This window comes from Somniosus microcephalus, chromosome 10 (genome assembly GCF_052327205.1).
Source record: "Somniosus microcephalus isolate GS21.2 chromosome 10, FLI_Smic_1.0, whole genome shotgun sequence".
NCBI classification, from domain to species: domain Eukaryota; kingdom Metazoa; phylum Chordata; class Chondrichthyes; order Squaliformes; family Somniosidae; genus Somniosus; species Somniosus microcephalus.
Window position 1 is genome coordinate 136,026,730 of NC_140996.1, and position 21,480 is coordinate 136,048,209.

The following is a 21,480-nucleotide window of genomic DNA, read 5'->3' on the forward strand; positions in this document are numbered from 1 at the left end:
CCAGCAGCTTTTTTGTGATTGTGAAATCAATGATAAGAAAAGATGATTTGTACTTGGGCATGGGGAGCACAATCTCGAAATTTGCTGATCACACAAAAAACGGGTTTAGAAAACAACAAGGAGGACTGTAAAAGACTCCAGGAAGGCAGACTGGTTTGTGACATCGGCAGATACAATTTAATGTGAAGAACGGTGAGGTGATACATTTTGGGAAGAAAACATAAAAAATGTTTTAGTTCTTTGGCTATTTGGTTCAACATTCTATTAACTTGGTTGATTGTTGCATTGCACATATTTAGCATCAAGTCTACTAGGACTCCCTGTAAAATATAGTATTCAAGTATTTTTCATTTTTAATTCGTGATTAACCAGCCAACACATACAATGCAGAAATGTGTTAAGTGTCTGTCAAGTGTGCTTCTTTAAGAATTTTAAAAGCAAACAAGCTTGTTATTGTTTTGTGTGTTTTTTTTTTAGCTTATTCCTCTCCAATGGAGAATCATATCCTCTCCTCACCTGGGAATAATGATACACTGGATTACAAGGCCTCACTGCCACAGATCTCATCAGGAAGATATTCTCCTCTTCCAAAACACATGCTTGGAGAAGATGACATCAACAGGTAACTTCTCAGTGGGCATTGTTTTGTGTGTATTTTTATGTTGGTTATAATTTATATATGTTTTGTAAAAAAATAATCTCAGGAAATGTCAAAATCTGTGCAGGAGAGCACAAAAAATATGCAGCCGTTTTGACGCTCTTATTTCCTTCAACACACTTTTCTATGGCTTTGCTGATACAGTTGTTGCATTGTACTTTAGTTCCACTGATGTGCTTACCAAGAATGCTGTGAGATGAATACTTTGGTTAACTGCTCATACTCACTGTGATTCTTCTTGTCTGTTTTGAGAACATCTGCTGTTTGTATGAATGATTTTCTTTAATATGTTTAGCAATTTATGAATTGCTAGGGCATGTATATGGGGGTGGACTTTTATTTGGACGTAATTACAATCAGTGCCTTAACCATCCTCTTTGTAGCCGTGCACTCTGCATCCTGCCATTGGAATTATGTATAGAATACTTTTCTAAGTAGCCTGAAAGCTAGTCAGGTGTTTTTAAAAATATTTTCATAACTGCAGCAGTAATTTAGCAGCACTTTTATTAAACAAACATTTTAGAAGAATATTATTCATAGCATTTTAAAAATCTTATGCAAGTTATAATCTGTGTTATAATTTGTTATTTAAAACCTGATCTGGAACAGTAATCCAGCAGGTGACAGGGCTCTTGCACTGGTGTGCTGAGTTTGAATCCCAGCCTCACTGATGGTATGAACGATGATGAGTATACAGAATAATATTGTAACAATAGTGAATAGCCTATTGAAACATAATATTTTGGTAAAAATGGCTATTCCTATAATGTACTGAGACACTAACTGAAAGGGAATCTAATTAACAAATAGAGACCTGACGTGACTGAGATTAAGTTGTTGGCTGGAACATAATGGGCCAGAATTTACTGTAAAAATAACGGTGAGGCTAACGGTGCTCACCATTATTTTTGCGCAAATCAGACAGTAACTTCAGGCGCGCGCAGATGCACAGTTCAATTTGCAAATCCAGAAATTGCTGTCCGAGGTGCACCGCTCCTCCGTAAACTGCACAAAAACAGCATCTCGTTGTCTGGCTCCCCATTCAAATGAATTAACAGGCGTGAAGTTCCTGTACTTGCATGGTAAATACGGACTAAACTCGCCAGTGAAAAGTTAGAGCTTGTCCATTTCAGTCTAAGTACCCTTTTTAATGGCGTGATAACTCTTAATTACTGCCAAACAACCTCTCTGGCACTGAAAATTAACTTTTACGTGTGTGGAGTCTCATTCCATCGGATTTTAATTGTTGGGGATTTTAAAAAAAGAATTTAAATTAAAAGTAATGTTTTACTTTTTCTTTCTGTCTCTCTTTTTTTCTCTTAATCCAGCCTTTCTTCCCTTCCCCTTATTTCACTTTCTGTACCTGATTTGAAGGACATTGAATTCACTATTCTAACTTATACTTCCTGATTCAGACTCTGCGCTGTTCATTAACAATACATCAATCTGATTGGTTAGGAAGACACACAGTTGCTTGCCCTATTCACAGCTCCCAGATGTCCTGTAGAGGGCACCACACTGTTTGGATCTCTAACTTCCAACAACTTCCAGTGGAAAAGGTCGTAGAAATTAAATGGGCAAGAGTGGCGTTCGTTCACTTGCTACATTAAATTCTGGTCCATTATTGGGGATAGGAATGTTGGTTGTATAAACTGTAAGCTTTGCTTCCATTACTTTTGAATTTTTGTAAATATTTTCCAGTTTTCTCTTCTAAATTGTGTCAAGACCAGAAAGCAGGCGGGAGCGGGAATTTAGGCAGGAGCTGGCCACCACCAGGGACCTAAGGGAACAAGCCATAATGTGATGTGTTGCTTTCACTTTTAAATAGTCTGAGTAATTTATACAACGAATCTGGGAGGACCACTCAATTTCAAACCCGCCAGAGAAACCTGGGCCGAGAAATTCCAGAGCGCTGGAAACCTGCTGGTGGCAACGCGAGCCGCAGTTAACGGACACCGAAATTAATAGCGCTGGCAGCACTGGTACATTGGTGCTGCTTGCTAATTAACATTAGCGCAGCGCTAAACTAACTGTGTAAGGCCAGTTTTCAGGTGGTAGTCTCAGCAGGAGGCCCAATGTAGCGTGGTCATATCGTCATTGGAGCAAGAACAGCCTTTTTCTTAAAGCAAGGCTGCCATTTTAGAAAGCAGCATGGTCCCTTAAATGGGAACTACCTTCTAAAATGAAAAAAATAAAGATCATTTAAGAATAGGCAGTTGTTAGCCCTTACAACTCAAATGCCTACTGAAAAAAAAACATGAAAAAGATTTCCCAAATAGCAGTCTTCAGTTCTTAAAGCTGAATTCCCTTCCGCACCTAAAAAAAAAATGGGGAAAATGCTTCAGCACTAACACAAATGGCTCAGCATGCCAGGAACGGGCACCTAGGGTCTTGCATGCAGCACTCCAACTTTGTGCAGGAGGTCAACACTGCAAGAAAGGTCCGCTACCCACAGGGGCCAGGAGGCCCTCCAGAAAGAACAGTGTGGGACCACATCACCGAAGCCGTCACTGCCTGGCTCCAGTGCTGTAAGAAGCTTCATGACCTCAGACCAGTGGTCAAGGTCAGTGAATGCATCTTCAAAAGCTGTCTCCTACCAACTGCGCTAGTAGCCTCGAACATTGCTTAATGCACGACCCCCTGGCCCCCCCCAGTCACTCACCTACCAAACATGAGGCACACCTCCCACTCCTAGCATCATCTCACCCTCTTGACGGTGCTGGCCATTCTTGGTAGGGGCATGGCTGAGCCCGTGGCCAGGACCGGGCTGAAAGGATACAAGATGCTGGTATCCTCATACCTTATCCTCCTTCTGGCATGCACCTCTTGCTTTCCTGCCCTCTCCTCAACACAACTCTACCCTTGTTCCTTCCTCATTTCACACACCCAAGAAATGCAGCCTGCCCAGCCAGTGGTTGACCAAGAAGAGGGAGAGGAGAGTGAAGAAGAAGAAGAAACACCATCACTCGATTTCACACTCCCAGCCACCAGCTCTTCAAGGTTGACCTGCAGGGCTATTTACAGTGTCCCGTATCGAAAGTCAGCAGCCTTCCACTAGCCACGTTGCAGCCATTGGGGTAGCACTACATGACATGTAGGATAGGCAAAGGCACACACAAGACAGTCACTAAGGGAATGCATAAGGGTGATAAGTTGATTTCTTGATGTCATATTGGACAGATTAATGTATAAAGTTGGATTGGAAAGTTTGTTTTGTGGTGACTTTTATTTCAACAGTGTGGCCAAGAGAATACTGTGATGGTTAGTAACAGAGGAAAGGTAAGGTTTGGGACAACTGTTGAAAGGGGAATTGGGGTCGTGGTCACTGGTAGTACCGCAGGCGGATGATTTCATCCCAGATATCCCAGCCAGAAAGGGGCTGTCTGGGTTACATCCTTCCTTCTGCTTCTTTCTCTTCTGCTTCCTCCTCTTCTGCATCTTCCTCTTTCCTTTGTGTGTGGATGCTGGAAATCTGAAATAAAAGCAAAAAATGCTGAAAATATTCTGCAGTTCAGATAGCATCTCGAACTGAGATGTAAACTCTGTTTCTCTCTCCATTTCCAGCATTTTCTGTCTTCTCAGAGGCCTTTCTTTAACCACCTGGGGTCATGCAAGTATCCAGCAGCATTCCCTGCACACTTTAAAAACTTTTAACATGTATTGCACCAAGCCACTACTTCAATAAAATAAAAAAAATCCAGTCCAAAAGCTTAAATGCAAAATTCCCTGAAAGATGTGTGTGTCCCTTTAAGAAGGGCTGACTGCATCTCTCAGTCTGCTGCACGCTTGCTTTTCGGAGCAAGCTTAAGACTCAGCGCTAAACTCAGCGCAAAGGTCCAAGTTCGCAGAGTGTGGCGTTATGTCGACATTGCACACCGACTGACGTCACGCTATCCAGATTTGTATGTCCAAGCCCAGCACTGCTTATGGCAGTGCTATGGCCTGCACCAAAATGGCGGCCACCGAGTCCTGCACCAGAGGAGGGAATTAGAGTGGCGGCCGCCATTTATTTTCAGGAATCTGCCAGTAATGGGTAGCCGAATTTCTAGGCCCTGACTCGCCTCTGAGTCAGAAGGTTGCGGGTTCAAAACCCACTCCAGGGACTTGAGTGCAAAAATCTAGGCTGACACTCCAGTGCAGTGCTGAGGGAGTGCTACATTGTTGGAGGCGCCGTCTTTCAGATGAGATGTTAAACCGAGGCCCCGTCTGCTCTTTTAGTTGGACGTAAAAGATCCCATGGCACTATTTCGAAGAAGAGCAGCAGAGTTATCCCAGGTGTCCTGGCCGATATTTATCCCTCAACCAACATAACAAAAACAGATTAGCTGGTCATTATCACATTGCTGTTTGTTGGAGCTTGCTGTGTGCAAATTGGCTGCCGCATTTCCTACATTACAACAGTGACTCCACTTTAAAAGTACTTCATTGGCTGTAAAGCGCTTTGAGACGTCCGGTGGTCATGAAAGGCGCAATATAAATGCAAGTCTTTCTTTTTTCTCAATTAACGTAACAAAAAAAACATTATCTGCTCATTACCACATTGCTGTTTGTGGGAGCTGGCTGTGCGCAAATTGGCTGCCGTGTTTCCCACATTACAACAGTGACTACACTGCAAAAGTACTTCATTGGCTGTAAAGTGCTTTGAACCCTGTGTTAGTCATGAAAGGCACGATATAAATACAAGTCTTTTATTTATTTCTGGTGTGATGCAGCAGTGTAGCCAGAAGAGGCTGTGCTAAATAAGATTTTTTATTCTTTGATCAAAATCCTTGGGAGCCAGGAGGAGCAGGAAGAAATCCTTGGGCCTCCCTCGCCCAGCCCTCCCTCTCCTTCCTTCCCCACACCAGCATTTGTTTGGGAACCCCCCACCTCGCAGCACTTACCTTAAGGCCTGTTACCTCAGGCCCCAGGTGGTGGCCGGCTCCTGCCTAAATTCTCGCTCCCACCCGCTCGCTGGCCTTGACAAGGGAGAGGAAGAAGGTCAGGAAAGCAATAGTGATAGGGGATTCAGTAGTTAGGGGAACAGACAGGCCCCAGACGTGACTCCAGGATGCCTCCCTGGTGACAGGGTCAAGGATGTCACTGAGCAGCTGCAGGACATTCTGAGGGGGGAGTGTGAACAGCCAGAGGTCGTGGTCCATACTGGTACCAATGACCTAGGTAGAAAGAGGGATGAGGGCCTGCAGGCAGCTTTTAGGAAGCTAGGAAAGAGATTAATAAGCAGGACCTCAAAGGTAGCAATCTCCGAATTACTCCCGGTGCCATGCGCTAGTGAGTACAGAAAGAGGAGGATAGAGCAGATGAATGCGTGGCTGGAGAGATGGGGCACAATGGAGGGCTTTAGATCCCTGAGGCATTGGGATCAGTTCTAGGGGAGGTGGGACCTGTACAAGCCAGATGGGTTTCACCATAACAGGGCAGGGACCAATATCCTTGCGAGGGGGTTTGCTAGTGCTGTTGGGGAGGCTTTAAACCTGCTTGGCAGGGGGATGGGAACCTGAGCATGAGGGCACAGATAGACACATAGAAATATGATATCATAGTTATTACTGAAACATGCATGAAAGAAGTGCAGGAATGGCAGCTCAACATTCCTGGTTACAGGGTTTTCACACTAGATCGAGAGGGGGATAAAAAAGGAGGGGCGTCGCAGTGTTGGTTAAAGAAATAAGTACAGCTGTGAGGAGGGATGATATGTTAGAAGGATCATCAAATTAGGCCATATGAGTTGAACTGAAGAACAAAAAAAGGGCAATCACTCTGCTGGGCGTATACAAAAGACCTCCAAATAGTCAGAGGGAGATAGAAGAACAAATATGTAGGCAAATTTCTGAGAAGTGCAAAACAATAGGGCAGTAATAGTAGGGGATTTCAACTACCCTAACATTAACAGGGATAGAATCAGTGTGAAAGGAAAGGAGGATGCAGAATTCTTAAAATGCATTCAGGGGAACTTTTTTAGCCAGTACGTAGCAAGCCCAACAAGAGAGAAGGTGGTTCTGGACTTGGTTTTAGGGAATGGAGCTGGGCAGGCGGAAGGACTATCAGTGGGAGAGCATTTTGTTGGCAGTGATCATAATTCAGTTAGATTTAATGTAGTTATGGAAAAGGACAAAGGTAGAGCAGAAGTAAAAGTTCTCAATTGGGGAAAGGCCAATTTTACTAAGCTGAGATGTGATTTAGCAAAAGTGGATTGGAAACAGCTACTTGAAGGTAAATCAGTGACAGAGCAGTGGGAGGTGTTCAGAGAGGAGATAGTGAGGGTTCAGAGCAAATATGTTCCCACAAAGAAAAAGGGTGGGACTCCCAAATCTAGAGCCCCCTATATGTTGAGAAGCATACAAGGTAGAATAAGGCAAAAAAGGGAAGCTTATGTCTGATACCTGTAATGTATATACCTTTAAGGGGGGAACTACTTTTTACAGCTCATGTATACTGTAGTACCGGCAGTGACCACACCTCTATATAGCACTGAGTAGTAATCTGTACAGTCAGTTCCACTGTGAGCCACGTTGAGTAAACACCTGTTGTACTGTTTCTTCTGCAGTCTGTGTCTTATTATACACAGACACAACATTGGTGACAAGGCAAGTTCGAACTTACCTGCAACTCTGCATCACCTCCCGGGATTCGTTCCTGGAGATCAGTGGATTGGAGGTCAAGGCCAGAGACTCGGGCGTCGACCACGGGCAACCGCCCAGTCATCCAGCAGAGACTCGAGAATTGCGGGGGAGGCTGTCGAGAGCCAGGCTTGGCTTTCCAGTCGAGGTGGTCCAGCGAAACGGGCTGGCAACAGGTAGTGCGCAGACCCTTCCCGGACAGCGGCGGGCTAGAGCCCGACCGAGCAGCACAGCAAAGGGCCGAGCAGCGTCGACGGGGGAGAGAGAGAGAGGGCAGAGCGCATAGGGCGCAGCCGGTGTTCAGGGGCTGAGCAGCATCGGAGAGAGGGAGAGAGAGACGCGCAGAAATCCGCGAGGTGTCGCCATTGCCACGAGGACCGCCGAGAGCGGCGTTGGCAGCAGCGCAGGAGAAGCGCGTGAAACCTACAGGGCACTGCCATTGCCATGAGAACCGCCGGGAGCGGCGTTGGCAGCAGCGGGGGAGGAAGGAAAGCGCGGGAGACGCCATTTTAAGCCATTGGGAGACGCCATTTTAAACCACACCAAAAATGCCGAAGAGTGGCAGTATCACCGCATTTGACAATGAAGTCGAAGATTGGACTACATATGTCGAACGAATAGAGGTGTACTGCAAGGCAAATGAGGTGTCAGATGACAAGAAAGCATCGGTATTGTTAAATTTAATGGGTGCAAAGACGTATGGTTTATTACGAAATCTAGTAACCCCAACGAAGCCAATGGAAAAGAGTTTTGAAGACATAGTAACGATACTACAGGGACATTTAAACCCCACACCGCTGCTGATAGCAGAAAGATTCCAGTTTCACAAACGGAACCAGCATAAGGATGAAAGCAATGCTGATTATTTAACAGAACTGTGCAAACTATCGAAACACTGCCAGTTTGGAGCGGGACTGGCAGATACCTTAAGGGACAAGTTTGTGTGTGGGCTTCAAAGTGAAGGAACCCAGAAACGGCTTTTATCTGAAAAGGACCTTACGCTGAAAAAGGCTTTCAGCATTGCGGTATCATATGAAGCAGCAGCATGGGGCGCTGCAGAGATACAACAGAGACTGCAAGAATATGGCACAAACGAAATGCCATATGGAACAGAGAAGTGCTATCGCTGCGGCAGAACAACACACGACCAGAATGATTGCTGGTTCAAAGACAAAGTGTGCAGACAGTGTGGAAAAGTAGGACACATAGCACGAGTCTGCAGGTCGGGAAAGAAAACCAGCAATAAGAAACCTACCAAAGGAAAGTACAAGAAGGTACATAAGATGACGGAGAATAGTTCAGACGAACAAAAGAGTGATAATGACTCCGAAAGCAGGGAACTGAGTTGTCTGAAACTACATAATGTGATCACAACGGAGGATCACCGAACCATTTGGGTCACTCTCAAGTTAGCAGGAGTCCAGGTAAAGATGGAATTGGACACAGGATCAGCCCTAACAGTCATAATCCGACGGGACTACGAGCAGCTATTCTCACACATACCCTTGAGAGACACAAAAATTATTTTGAAGACGTACACGGGGCAAAAAGTCTAACCCAAAGGAAAAATAAGGGTGACCGTTATATATAACGGTAAGGAAACACCAAAACTAGACCTGTATGTATTGCAAGATGGAGGACCACCATTACTGGGACATGAATGGATCCGGAAAATACAACTGGATTGGCATTCCATACAGGCACTGACTGTCACTGACAAAAAGGATGACAACGTCACACCTGGGCAACTGTCAAAGATCCTAACTGACGCGAAAGAAGTGTTCCAGCAAGGACTCGGAACACTAAAAGTCATGACAACGACGATTAAAATTGAAGAAAACACAAGTCCAAAGTTTTTTAAGGCCAGACCGGTACCTTATGCGATCCGCCCAGCCGTCGAAGCAGAGCTGGAGAGTCTGGAACATTCAGGTGTACTGTCCAAGGTAGACTGGAGCGAGTGGGCTTCACCCATCGTCCCTGTGATGAAAAAGTCGTTGAGCAGCACGCCTGGGGAACCAAGGAAGGTTCGCATCTGTGGGGACTTTAAGGTGACAGTGAACCCGGTCCTTCACACCGTACAATATCCACTTCCGCGGATTGAAGATATTTTCGCCTCGCTATCTGGAGGGAAACGCTTCACTAAGATTGATCTGGCCCAGGCGTATCTGCAAATGGAGGTAGAAGAAGCATCAAAAAAATACCTCGCAATCAACACCCATAAAGGTCTCTACCAATACAACCAGCTGGTATTCGGGGTAGCATCAGCTCCGGCTATTTGGCAGAGGGCAATGGAACAAGTCCTGCAAGGGATCCCAGGGACCCAGTGTTATTTGGACGACACCCTGGTCACGGGCGAAAATGACAGTGAGCACCTTGCCAACCTGGAGCAGGTGCTCACTAGATTGCAGGAATATGGGCTCCGAGCTAACCGCCCCAAATGCGAGTTTTTTAGAAAACAGATCTCGTATTGTGGCCACGTTATCGATAATGAGTGGTTACATAAGTCCCCAGAGAAGATTGAGGCAGTAGTCAAGGCTCCAGCACCGGAAAATGTGTCACAACTTTGGTCATTCCTCGGGCTAGTAAACTACTACCATAAGTTCTTGCCAAATTTGTCTACAATACTACACCCACTGAACACCCTACTGCAAACTGGGGTGCCAGGGAAGTGGAGTGACGAATGTCGACGAGCTTTCCAGAAGAGCAAAACACCAATCACATCGAAAGAGGTATTGGCCCATTACAACCCAGCATTACCAATTCGGTTGGCATGTGATGCGTCACCCTACGGCATTGGAGCGGTGCTGTCGCACAAATTCTCGGATGGCTCAGAGAGGCCAATAGCCTTTGCGTCACGATCACTAACCTCAGCCGAGTGTAACTCTGCCCAGATTGACAGGGAGGCCCTCAGCCTTGTGTGGGGAGTGAAAAAGTTCAATCACTATCTGCACGGGCAGAAATTCACCTTGCTGACTGATCACCAGCCTCTTGTCTCCATTTTTAATCCAAAGAAGGGCGTTCCGGTGATGACTGCGCAACGACTACAAAGATGGTCACTTTTTCTAGGGGCGCACCACTATGAGATTGAATATAAGGGCACGAAACAGCATGGAAATGCTGATGGGCTATCATGCCTGCCACTGCCTACTGCGGAGGAAGCACCAGCAGTGGATCCTGTCGAAATATTCCATTCGACTATAGTTGAATACCTACCGGTAACTAACGCTTGTATCGAAAAGGAAACCCGAAATGACCCGACACTGTCTCGGGTATATGATTTGACGGTGAAGGGATGGCCAGCACATGGCGACTCACTGTTGCCAGCATTCTCGACAAGGAGAGAACAGCTGTCAGTGTGCCGGGGGACCTTGATGTGTGGATCCCGAGTGGTAATTCCACCCAAGTTAAGGGATAGAGTGCTCAATGAGCTTCATGAGGGTCATCTGGGAGGGGTAAAAATGAAAAGCCTAGCCAGGGCTTATGTGTGGTGGCCGGGAATCGATAAACAAATCGAGGACCTGACCAAGAGCTGCTCAGGATGCCTGAAAGTCCAAAATGCACCACCACAGGCCCCTCTACACCCATGGGAGTGGCCCTCATCTCCATGGCAACGGGTGCATATTGATTTTGCTGGTCCATTCATGGACTCAATGTTTTTAATAGCCGTGGATGCGCACTCGAAATGGCCTGAGATCATCAAAATGTCCTCCACCACCACGGAGAAAACTATTGCAGTCCTACGGACCATTTTTGCCAGGAATGGCTTGCCAGAACAGATTTGCTCCGACAACGGACCACAGTTTGTGTCCGAAGAGTTCCGGAGGTTCTTGAAAAAGAATGGGGTAAGGCATTACACATCCGCCCCGTATCATCCAGCCACAAATGGATTGGCTGAGAGGTTCGTACAAACCTTTAAAAAGGCAATAAAGGCTATGTACAATGACAACATTCCGCTGCAGCACAAGGTGAACAATTTCCTGTTCGCCTACCGGAATGCGACACATGCAGTCACCAACCAGGCCCCAGCCATGATGTTCTTTAACCGAAGGTTAAGGTCTCGCCTGGATTTGCTCAGACCAAACGTACGAAGAGATGTTGAGAGTAAGCAATTCCAGCACATCCATGAGAAGCCAACAAGGAGCTTCAATGTAGGGCAACCAGTCTTGGCCCGCGACTACCGAACAGAAAAATGGCAGCCAGGAACGATATGCACACGGCAGGGCCCACTAATGTACACAGTGGACGTTGGGGAGAGCATCGTGAGACGCCATGCTGACCAGATCCTAGAGTCACAGGAACAAGTCAACCCCATGCCTCGCCCATACGTACCTGGTGATGAACCCGACGTACAGGTCGCATCTACCCCAGAAACAGTAGCATCGGAAGCTGATGAACCAACCGACGACAGGGGGCCAGAATCGCCTCCGCACCAAGAGCAAGACACTCGGGAAAGGCGCTATCCAGAAAAGATCAGGAAGTCTCCCCAAGGACTGAATATATAAATAGACTATTTTCAGCTAATGTTGCATGTTAAAAGTGTTAATTGTAATTAGTTTGATATTTAATTGTTAAATGAGTGTTATGGTACTGTTAATCTAAAAGGGGAGGAATTGTAATGTATATACCTTTAAGGGGGGAACTACTTTTTACAGCTCATGTATACTGTAGTACCGGCAGTGACCACACCTGTATATAGCACTGAGTAGTAATCTGTACAGTCAGTTCCACTGTGAGCCACGTTGAGTAAACACCTGTTGTACCGTTTCTCCAGCAGTCTGTGTCTTATTATACACAGACACAACAATACCGAGAGCTAAATACTGCAGAAAGCCTAGAAGAATATAGAAAGTGCAGGTGTGAAATTAAAAAGGAAATTAGGGAAGCAAAAAGAGGGCATGAAAAATATTGGCAAGTAAAATCAAAGAAAACCCAAAGATATTTTATAAATACATAGAGCAAAAGGATAACTTAAGTAAGAGTAGGGCCTATTAGAAACCAGAACGGTAACCTGTGTGTTGATGCAGAAGACATGTGTATGGTTCTTAATAAATACTTTGCATCTGTCTTCACAAAAGAGAGGGATGATGCAGACATTATAGTTGAAGAGGAGGACTGTGAAATATTAGATGAGATAAACATAGTGAGAGAGGAAATATTAAGCGGTTTAGCATCTTTGAAAGTAGATAAATTGCCAGGCTGTTAAGAGAAGCATTGGAGGATATTGCAGAGGCTCTGACCATCGTTTTCCAATTCTCTGGCTACAGGTGTGGTTTCGGAGGACTGGAGGACTGCTAACATTGTACCGTTGTTTAAAAAGGGAGAAAGGGATAGACCGAGTAATTACAGGCCAGTCAGCCTAACCTCGGTGGTGGGCAAGTTACTGGAAAAAAGTCTGAGGGACAGCATTAATCGTGATTTAGAAAGGCATGGATTAATCAAGGACAGTCAACCTGGATTTGTTACGGGAAGGTCGTGTCTGACCAACTTGATTGAATTTTTTGAGGAGGCAATAAGGAGGGTCGATGAGGGTAGCACGTTTGATGTAGTCTACATGAATTTTAGCAAGGCTTTTGAAAAGGTACCACATGGCAGACTGGTCAGAAAAGTAAAAGCCAGTGGGATCCAAGGGAAAGTGGTAAGTTGGATCCAAAATTAGCTCAGTGGCAGGAAGCAAAGGGTAATGGTTGATGGGTGTTTTTGTGACTGGAAGGCTGTTTCCAGTGGGGTTCTGCAGGGCTCAGTACTAGGTCCCTTGCTTTTTGTGGTATATATCAATGATTTAGACTTCAATGTAGGGGACATGACTAAGAAGTTTGCAGATGATACAAAAATTGGCTGTGTGATTGATAGTGAGGAAGAAAGCTGTAGACTACAGGAAGATATCAATGGACTGATCAGGTGGGCAGATAAGTGGCAAATGGAATTCAATCCGGAGAAGTGTGAGACAATGCATTTGGGGAGGGCTAACAAGGCAATGGAATACACAATATATGGTAGGATACTGAGAAGTGTAGAGGGACTTTGGAGTGCATATCCACAGATCCCTGAAGGTAGCAGGACAGGTAGATAAGGTGGTTAAGAAGGCATATGGGATACTTTCCTTTATTAGCTGAGGCATAGAATATCAGAACAGGGAGGTTATGCTTCAACTATATAAAACACGATATTGTTTCTTCCTTGAACAGAGGCCCAACCAGTCCCCATCCATCACAACTCTCTTCTGCCTGGCTGAACTTGTTCTCACATTGAACAACTTCTCCTCTGACTCCACTCACTTCCTCCAAATTAAAGGTGTTGCTATGGGAACCCGCATGGGCCCTAGCTATGCCTGCCTGTTCATGGGATATGTGGAACATTCATTGTTCCAGTCCTACTCAGGTCCCCTCCCTCAGCTCTTTTTCCGGTACATCGATGACTGTATTGGTGCCGATTCCTGCTCTCGCCCTGAACTGGATAAGTTCATTCACTTTACTTCCAATTTCCACCCTTTCCTCATGGTCCATCTCCAACTCTTCCCTTCCCTTCCTTGACTTCTCCCTCTCCATTTCTGCCGATCGGCTTTTGACAAACATCCACTACAGTCCCACGGACTCCTACAGCTACCTGGACTACACTTCCTCCCACCCCGCTTCCTGTAAGGACTCTATTCCATTCTCCCAGTTTCTCCATCTCCGCCGCATCTGTTCTGATGATGCCACCTTCCATACCAGTGCTTCCGACATGTCTTCCTTTTTCCTCAACCGAGGATTCCCCTCTATTGTGGTTGACACGGCCCTTGACCGTGTCCATTCCATTTCCCGCACTTCTGCTCTCACCCCTTCCCCTCCCTCCCAGAACCACTATAGGGTTCCCCTTGTCCTCACCTTTCACCCCACCAGCCTCCACATCCAACAGATCATCCTCCACCATTTCCACCACCTCCAACGTGATTCCACCATCAAACACATCTTTCCCTCGCCTCCCCTTTCAGCATTCCGAAGGGACCGCTCCCTCCGCGACACCTTGGTCCACTCCTCAATCACACCTAACAGCCCTTCTCCTTCGCCTGGCACCTTCCCGTGCAAGCGCAGGAGATGCAACACATGCCCTTTTACCTCCTCCATTCCCACTGTCCAGGGCCCCAAACACCCCTTCCAGGTGAAACAGCGATTTACTTGTACTTCTTGCAAATTAATGTACTGTATTCGCTGCTCACGATGCGGTCTCCTCTACACTGGGGAGACCAAACGCAGATTGGGCAACCGCTTTGCAGAACACCTCCTTTCAGTCCGTAAGGGTGACCCTGAGCTTCTGGTCGCCTGTCACTTTAATTCTCCGCTTCACTCCCACTCTGATCTCTCTGTCCTCGGCCTATTACATTGTTCCAATGAAGCTCAACGTAATCTCGAGGAACAGCACCTCATCTTTCGATTAGGCACTTTACAGCCTTCCGGGCTCAACATCGAGTTCAACAATTTCAGACAATAACCCCTGCCCCCATTTTTCATGCTGTATTATTTTGCCATTCCCATTTGCAACATTTTATCTTTCCTGCCTCTTTCATAAGGACAGTATGTTCTTTCAATTCCTTCCTCCCCTCCTAAATCCGCACCCCTCTCCCGCCTGTCTCTGCACCTGCTTAATATCTGTTACATCTCCAGCTTTTTCCACTTCTGATGAAAGGTCCCAGACCTGAAACGTTAACTCTGTTTCTCTCTCCACAGATGCTGCCTGGCCTGCTGAGTATTTCCAGCATTTTCTGTTGTTATTATTTTATATAAAACACTAGTTAGCCCACAGCTAGAGTACTGCGCACAGTTCTGGTCACCACATTACAGGAAAGATGTGATTGCACTAGAGAGGGTATAGCGGAGATTTACGAGGATGTTGCCAGGACAGGAGAATTTTAGCTAAGAGGAAAGGTTGGATAGGCTGGGGTTGTTTTCTTTGGAACAGAGGAGGCTGAGGGGAGATTTAATTGAGGTGTAAAGAATTATGAGGGGCCTAGATTGGGTGGATAGGAAGGACCTAGTTCCCTTAGCAGAGAGGTCAATAACCAGGGGCATGGATTTAAAGTAATTGGTAGAATGATTAGAGGGGAGTTTCTTCACAAAGTGTGGTGGGTGTCTGGAACTCACTGCCTGAAAGGGTGGTAGAGACAGAAACCCTCATTACATTTAAAAAGTACTTGGATATGCACTTGAAGTGCCGTAACCTACAGGGCTATGGACCATGAGTTGGAAAGTGTGATTAGGCTGGATAGCTCTTTTTTCGCTGAATGGCCTCCTTCTGTGCTGTAAACATCATTCCTACCAGCTTCGAGCATGACACAAATTTCAAATAATCAAATGCGGCCCTTCATAAGAACATAAGGACATAAGAACTAGGAGCAAGAGTAGGCCATTTGGCCCCTTGATCCTGCTCTGCCATTCAATAAGATCATGGCTGATCTTCTACCTCAACTCCACTTTCCTGCACTATCCCCATATCCCTTGATTCCCTTAATATCCAAAAATCTATCGATCTCTGTCTTGAATATACTCATTGACCGAGCCTCCACAGCCCTGTGGGGTAGCAAATTCCAAAGATTCACCACCCTCTGAGTGAAGAAATTTCTCCTCATCTCAGTCCTAAATGGCCGATCCCTTATTCTGAGACTGTGACCCCTGGTTCTAGACTCCCCAGCCAGGGGAAACATCCTCCCTGCATCTACCCTGCCAAGCCCTGTAAGAATTCTGTATGTTTCAATGAGCTCGCCTCTCATTCTTCTAAACTTTAGAGAATATAGGCCTAGTCTACTCAATCTCACCTCATAGGACAATCCCCCCATCCTAGTAATCAGTCTGGTGAACCTTCATTGTACTCCCTCTATGGCAAGTATATCCTTCCTTAGGTAAGGAGACCAAAACTGTACACAATACTCCAGGTTTGGTCTAACCAGGGCCCTATATAATTGCAGTAAGACGTCTTTACTCTTAAACTCAGATCCTCTTGTAATAAAGGCCAACATACCATTTGCGTTCCTAATTGCTTGCTGTACCTGCATGGTAACTTTCAGTGATTCGTGTACAAGGACACCCAGGTCCCTCTGAACACCAACGTTTCCCAATCTCTCACCATTTAAAAAATACTCTGCTTTTCTATTTTTCCTGGATTACTTCACATTTCTCCACGTTATATTCCATTTGCCATGTTCTTGCCCACTCACTTAGTATGTCTATATCCCCTTGAAGCCTCTTTGCCTCCTCCTCACAACTTACATTCCCACCCAGCTTTGTATCATCAACAAACTTGGATATATTACATTTGGTCCTCTCATCCAAATCATTGATATAGATTGTGAATAGCTGAGGCCCAAGCACTGATCCTTGCGGTACCCCACCAGTTACAGCCTACCAACCCCAAAATGACCCGTTTATTCCCACTCTCTGTTTTCTGTTCATTCCCATGAGCCCTAATTTTGTTTAATAACCTCTTGTGTGGCACCTTACCGAATGCCTTCTGAAAATCCAAATACACCTCATCCACTGGTTCCCCCTTATCCATTCTGCTAATTACAACCTCAAAAAACTCTAACAGATTTGTCAAATATGATTTCCCTTTCATAAATCCGTGTTGACTCTGCCCAATCCTATTATTATTTTCTAAGTGCCCTATTACCACGTCCTTAATAATAGATTCTAGCATTTTCCCTACTAATGATGTCAGGTTAACTGGTCTGTAGTTCCCCTTTTCTCTCTCCATCCTTTCTTAAAAGTGGAGTTACATTTGCTACCTTCCAATCTGCGGGAACTGTTCTAGAATCTATAGATTTTTGGAAAATGGCAACCAATGCATCCACTATCTCTATAGCCACTTCTTTCAAAACCATAGGATGTAGGCCATCAGGTCCAGGGGATTTATCGGTTTTCAGTCCCATTTCTCCAGTACTATTTTGTTACTAATACTAATTTCTTTCAGTTCCTCATTCTCTTGGTTCTCCACTATTTCCAGGAAGATTTTTGCGTCATCTTCCGTGAAGACAGACACATAGGGCTGGATTTTCATTCAGGGGTGGGATGGGGTAGTGTAATCCGCATTTCATGTTATCCACCCGAATCTAAATGGATGTGGGAGAATGATGCAATTTTAACTTAATTGTCCAATTGAGTTCCAACGTGCGGGAACCCTTGGCAAATGAGTTTTTCCAGTCTGAACATCGCCTCTGATGATGTCATCATTGCTGCTGCATTTAAGGTCTACAGCAAGCCTTGCATCTTCTGCAGACTGCCAACTTTTTGGCCTTTGTTATGAGAGGGACCTGGAGGCACCATGAGCAGCGGGAGAGCTGAGTCTGCTCCCAGATTCGACGATGTGGCCCTGCAGGCATTAGTTGATGGAGCTAGAGCACATAAGGAGTTGCTCTTCCCTTCTACAGGGAGGAAGAAGCCTCCCCAGCAGATCAAGGCCGTGTGGATACAGGTGGCAGAGGAGGTCAACTCCTTAGCAGTGACCCGCAGAACCTGGATACAGTGTAGGAAGAGATTTCATGACCTTCAGCGCACTGGAAAAGTGAGTATGATTCTCCCATCACCCTCAATCTGATCCCCATTGCCTTTCCTCACCAGCACACAGCTTTAGCAATCTCTTCCTCCACATCCCACTTGACACTGACATCCATGCACCCTTACCCATTCCCTTTCTCTCTATGGTCACATTCACCTAACTATTCAACTATGCAGCCCTCACACTCCCTATCACTGTGATGCTATGCAAACAACTTACAACACACAGGGAGGGCCCTTGGTCTTGCCACCTCACTCCATCTTTGTCTCCTTCTAAGTATCTATGCTATGGAATCTCTACACTCACTCTTTCACTCTCACTCAACCTCCACTTGTCTCCCTCATTGCAGGAAAAGAGAGCTCACAACAAAAGAGAAAGAGCGAGGACAGGAGGAGGGACACCCTCACTAGCCCACCTCACCCCCTGGGAGGAGGCGGTCCTGGAAATCGTTGGAGTTGAGGAAGATGAGTTGCTGATAATGATTCTGAAGCTCTACAGATGGACTTATGTGCATCTGCAATATGCAATGTGCATGTAACCTTGGCATCACATCTCTGACTCTTTCCTTTACTCCCCACAGGACCATCGCAAGCAGCCGTCCCCACTAGCCAGGAGGAAAAGCCTGAGCATCCAGACTCCTCAGAGGAAGCTGCAATCTCTGAGGGCGCAGCTCAGCAGAATTCAGCGCACCCAGCACCAGTGCAGACACTCACACCTCGGTGGGACCTTCGCGAGATAGAGTAGTGTTGTCACCTGGTGTATCACAGCTTACAAGTGAGTATCAGCAGATTGTGGAGACAGGGACAGCAGTGGAGAGTCCTAGTCGGAGGGCGCAGGACTCTGCCAGCTCCGCTCAGCTGCATGTCGACCCTCTGCCTCTGGGTCTGTCCATAAGAACAGCGGTGCTGGAATTCCAGGAACAGATGCAGGAGTCTTTGGCAGGTTTTGTCTCCAGAGTCGCTGCGAGTGTGGAGCAAATGGAGGAGTCCATCGCGAACATGAGCAGAGCCTTTGTGGAGTCATTGGCGCATGAACGCATCACCATGGAAAGGATGGCAACCTCCGTGCAAATGATGGCAGCCTCCGTCGAAAGGATGGCTACAGTAGACGAGAGGATGGCTGCGGCCATAGAGGAGATAAGTCGCCAGAGTGCAGAAAACATGGTGAGTGTTCTGAATAGAATGACATCTCTGGAGGAGCGATGGTCATCTATTGAACAGAGAAACTAGACCTTCATGGAAGTCCTTCTGAGTAGCCAGTGCAGATATGGGTCCCCATGGCCCCCCTGATGCGCAGCAAGGTGCTCTCAAGCCACTTGCAAGTGCTGAGGGGGGCCTGACCCATGAGAGGGAAGTTGGTGGCAGACATCAAGGAAGTGGGGGCTCCTCTCTAAGCGCTCACACTTCCATGCCACTGCAGAGCCCTCGGTCAGAGCCCCACCAGAGTCCACACCCAACTGAGATCGGCGTCTCAACCCCTGCACAGCTGCAGGAGCAGCAGAGTGTTGACGAGCCCTCACAGGTTCGCCACCCCAGAGGACGCCCGCCAAAGGTGTCGAGACAGGAGCAGCAGGAAAGTGAGCAAGGGGCCTCCACATCTGCTGAAGCCACAGGGGAAGTACCACGTAGGAGCGCGTGTAAGAGAAAGATACTGCACAAATAGTCACAAGGGTAGTCACTTGGGTGAAATTTCATGTATTGTTAGAAAAAGCCATCAGATTAATAATGTTAATAAAAAATCTGATGGCTACTGCTGTAGTTGTGGCGTGTGTCATTTCGCGAATGGGACTTTCACATTGAGGGCTTAATATTACTTGCAATTGTCAGTATGCTGGTCAAATAGCTAGGAATACGCAGGGTCTTGGCCATTGTCGATGCTCAGGTAAGAAGCTGCGAGGCAAAAGTGCATGATTGGCTAGGCTAAGCAAATCTGGCCAAGATGAGTGTGTTCCTTGCATCCCGGGCAGCAATGTTTTCGCGTAATGCTGGTTGATGGGCCTCTGCAGGATGTTCATTTTCGCTTTCCTCCTCCTCCTCCTCCACCTCCTCCTCCTCCTCATCATCTGAGGAGGATATGTGAGGAGCCACTTGGTCCTCAGGAATCTACAAGCCACGACGCTGTACCATGTTGTGAAGTGCACAGCAAACCACGACGATTCTGGAGACCCTGGCTGCTGAGTACTGCAGGGCTCCACCGGATCTATCCAGGCATCTGAAGCGCATATTCAGCAAACCGATGGTTTGCTTGATTATGGCTCTGGTGTACATGTGGCTGGAGTTGTAGCTTTCCTCTGCTTCGTTGGATGGGCTCCTCAACGGCATCATTAGCCACGTTCTCAGGGGATAGCCCTTGTCTCCAAGTAGCCATCCGTTAAGTTGTTCTGGCGGACTGAATAGCGGAGGCACACTAGACTGGCGCAGTATGAAGGAGTCATGGCAACCGCCAGGGTACTTGGCACAAACATGCAAAATCTCCTTCTTGTGGTCACACACCAGCTGAACGTTAAGCCCTTGCGGTTGACAGAAATACCTCGATTGTGATGGGATGCCTTAAGGGCCACATGTGTGCAGTCAACGACGTCCTGCACCCTTGGAAAGCCTGCCAGATTAGCTAATCCAACCGCTCGCGCCGTGACACTAGCTTGATCCTTGGTGAAATGGATGTGATTGTGCGTGATGGCAAAGAGGGTTTCGGTTACCTGCGTGATGCAAGTGTGTGCGGCCGCCTGGGAGATGCCGCTGATGTCTGCTGCTGATCCCTGGAATGAGTGATGTGCCATCAATAACTCAAAGACAAGGGCCTAGAAATTCAGTGGCCTGCGCCACCAGTTTGCGCCCAAAGAGGGCTTTTGCGCCACTGTGCAAACCTACCGCGATATTTAGCGGGGCGCTAATGGCGGCATTAGCCATTAGCGCTGCGCCGCCACCGATGACGTCATCGGTGTGTGCAGCGCCCCGCTATCGCCCCGCTGGCCATATTTGGTTGCTGCCGCCTCGCCCGCGCCGGCCGCAAACAGTGACCGGTACACGGGGCCTACCTGTGCCGGTACTGGGGCGAGTTAAGGTGGAGGTGCGGCCGGCCGCTTTTTCGGCGGCCGCCTGCCCGCACCTCCTTCCCCGGTCTCCTACACCCGCCCCCCCGCGGCATTGCCGGCTGTTTCCAGAGAGCCCGGCACTTCTCCTTGGTGCCGGGCTCATTTGCCGGCACTCGCGAGCGGGGATCGCGCTGTTGCAGGCACCTCCCCCTTAAGACTGAGAGGAAGGCCTGCAGTACCGCAGGGCACTTTGCACGCCGATATTCAGTTTCAGTGCCCCAAGCGGGGCGCCGAAACCCTTGTTTAGCGGCCGGCTTCCACTTGGGGCACTGAAAGTGAATTTCCCGCTGGCGCAAGTGGCTCCGCGCGCAGCGGTAATTCCGGCGCCCAGGCGAGCTGGGCACCCCTAACTGAATTTCTAGGCCAAGGAGTTTAAAGGATTCAACTGAAGGCTTTTAATCACTAAGAACATTGCAGGTCTTTCCACATCGGGTTCGTCTGATGGAATGACTCATACAGCTCTTGAGACCTTTATATGACAAAAGACAGGGGCGTAGCCAATACACACAATAGGAAAAAGGGGGCGGTACACACAATACAAAGCAGGTAAAACACAGGGGCTGATGAAGGCATATATTTCATCA

General features: G+C 47.0%; 1 protein-coding gene across 11 annotated transcripts in view; it reads left to right on the forward strand.

Moving 5' to 3' along the window:
* dlg2 (discs, large homolog 2 (Drosophila)) overlaps nt 1–21,480 on the forward strand; it is a 1,642,261-nt gene that overhangs the window by 978,302 nt on the left and 642,479 nt on the right. For all 11 annotated transcript variants that reach the window (XR_015079731.1, XM_085998865.1, XM_085998867.1 and 8 more), the window contains one exon: nt 478–622. Coding sequence is in view for 10 of the 11 variants with exons in the window: in XM_085998865.1 (XP_085854991.1) it covers nt 478–622 (145 nt within the window). In the remaining variant the exon portion in view is untranslated. The remainder of the gene's footprint in view (nt 1–477; nt 623–21,480) is intronic.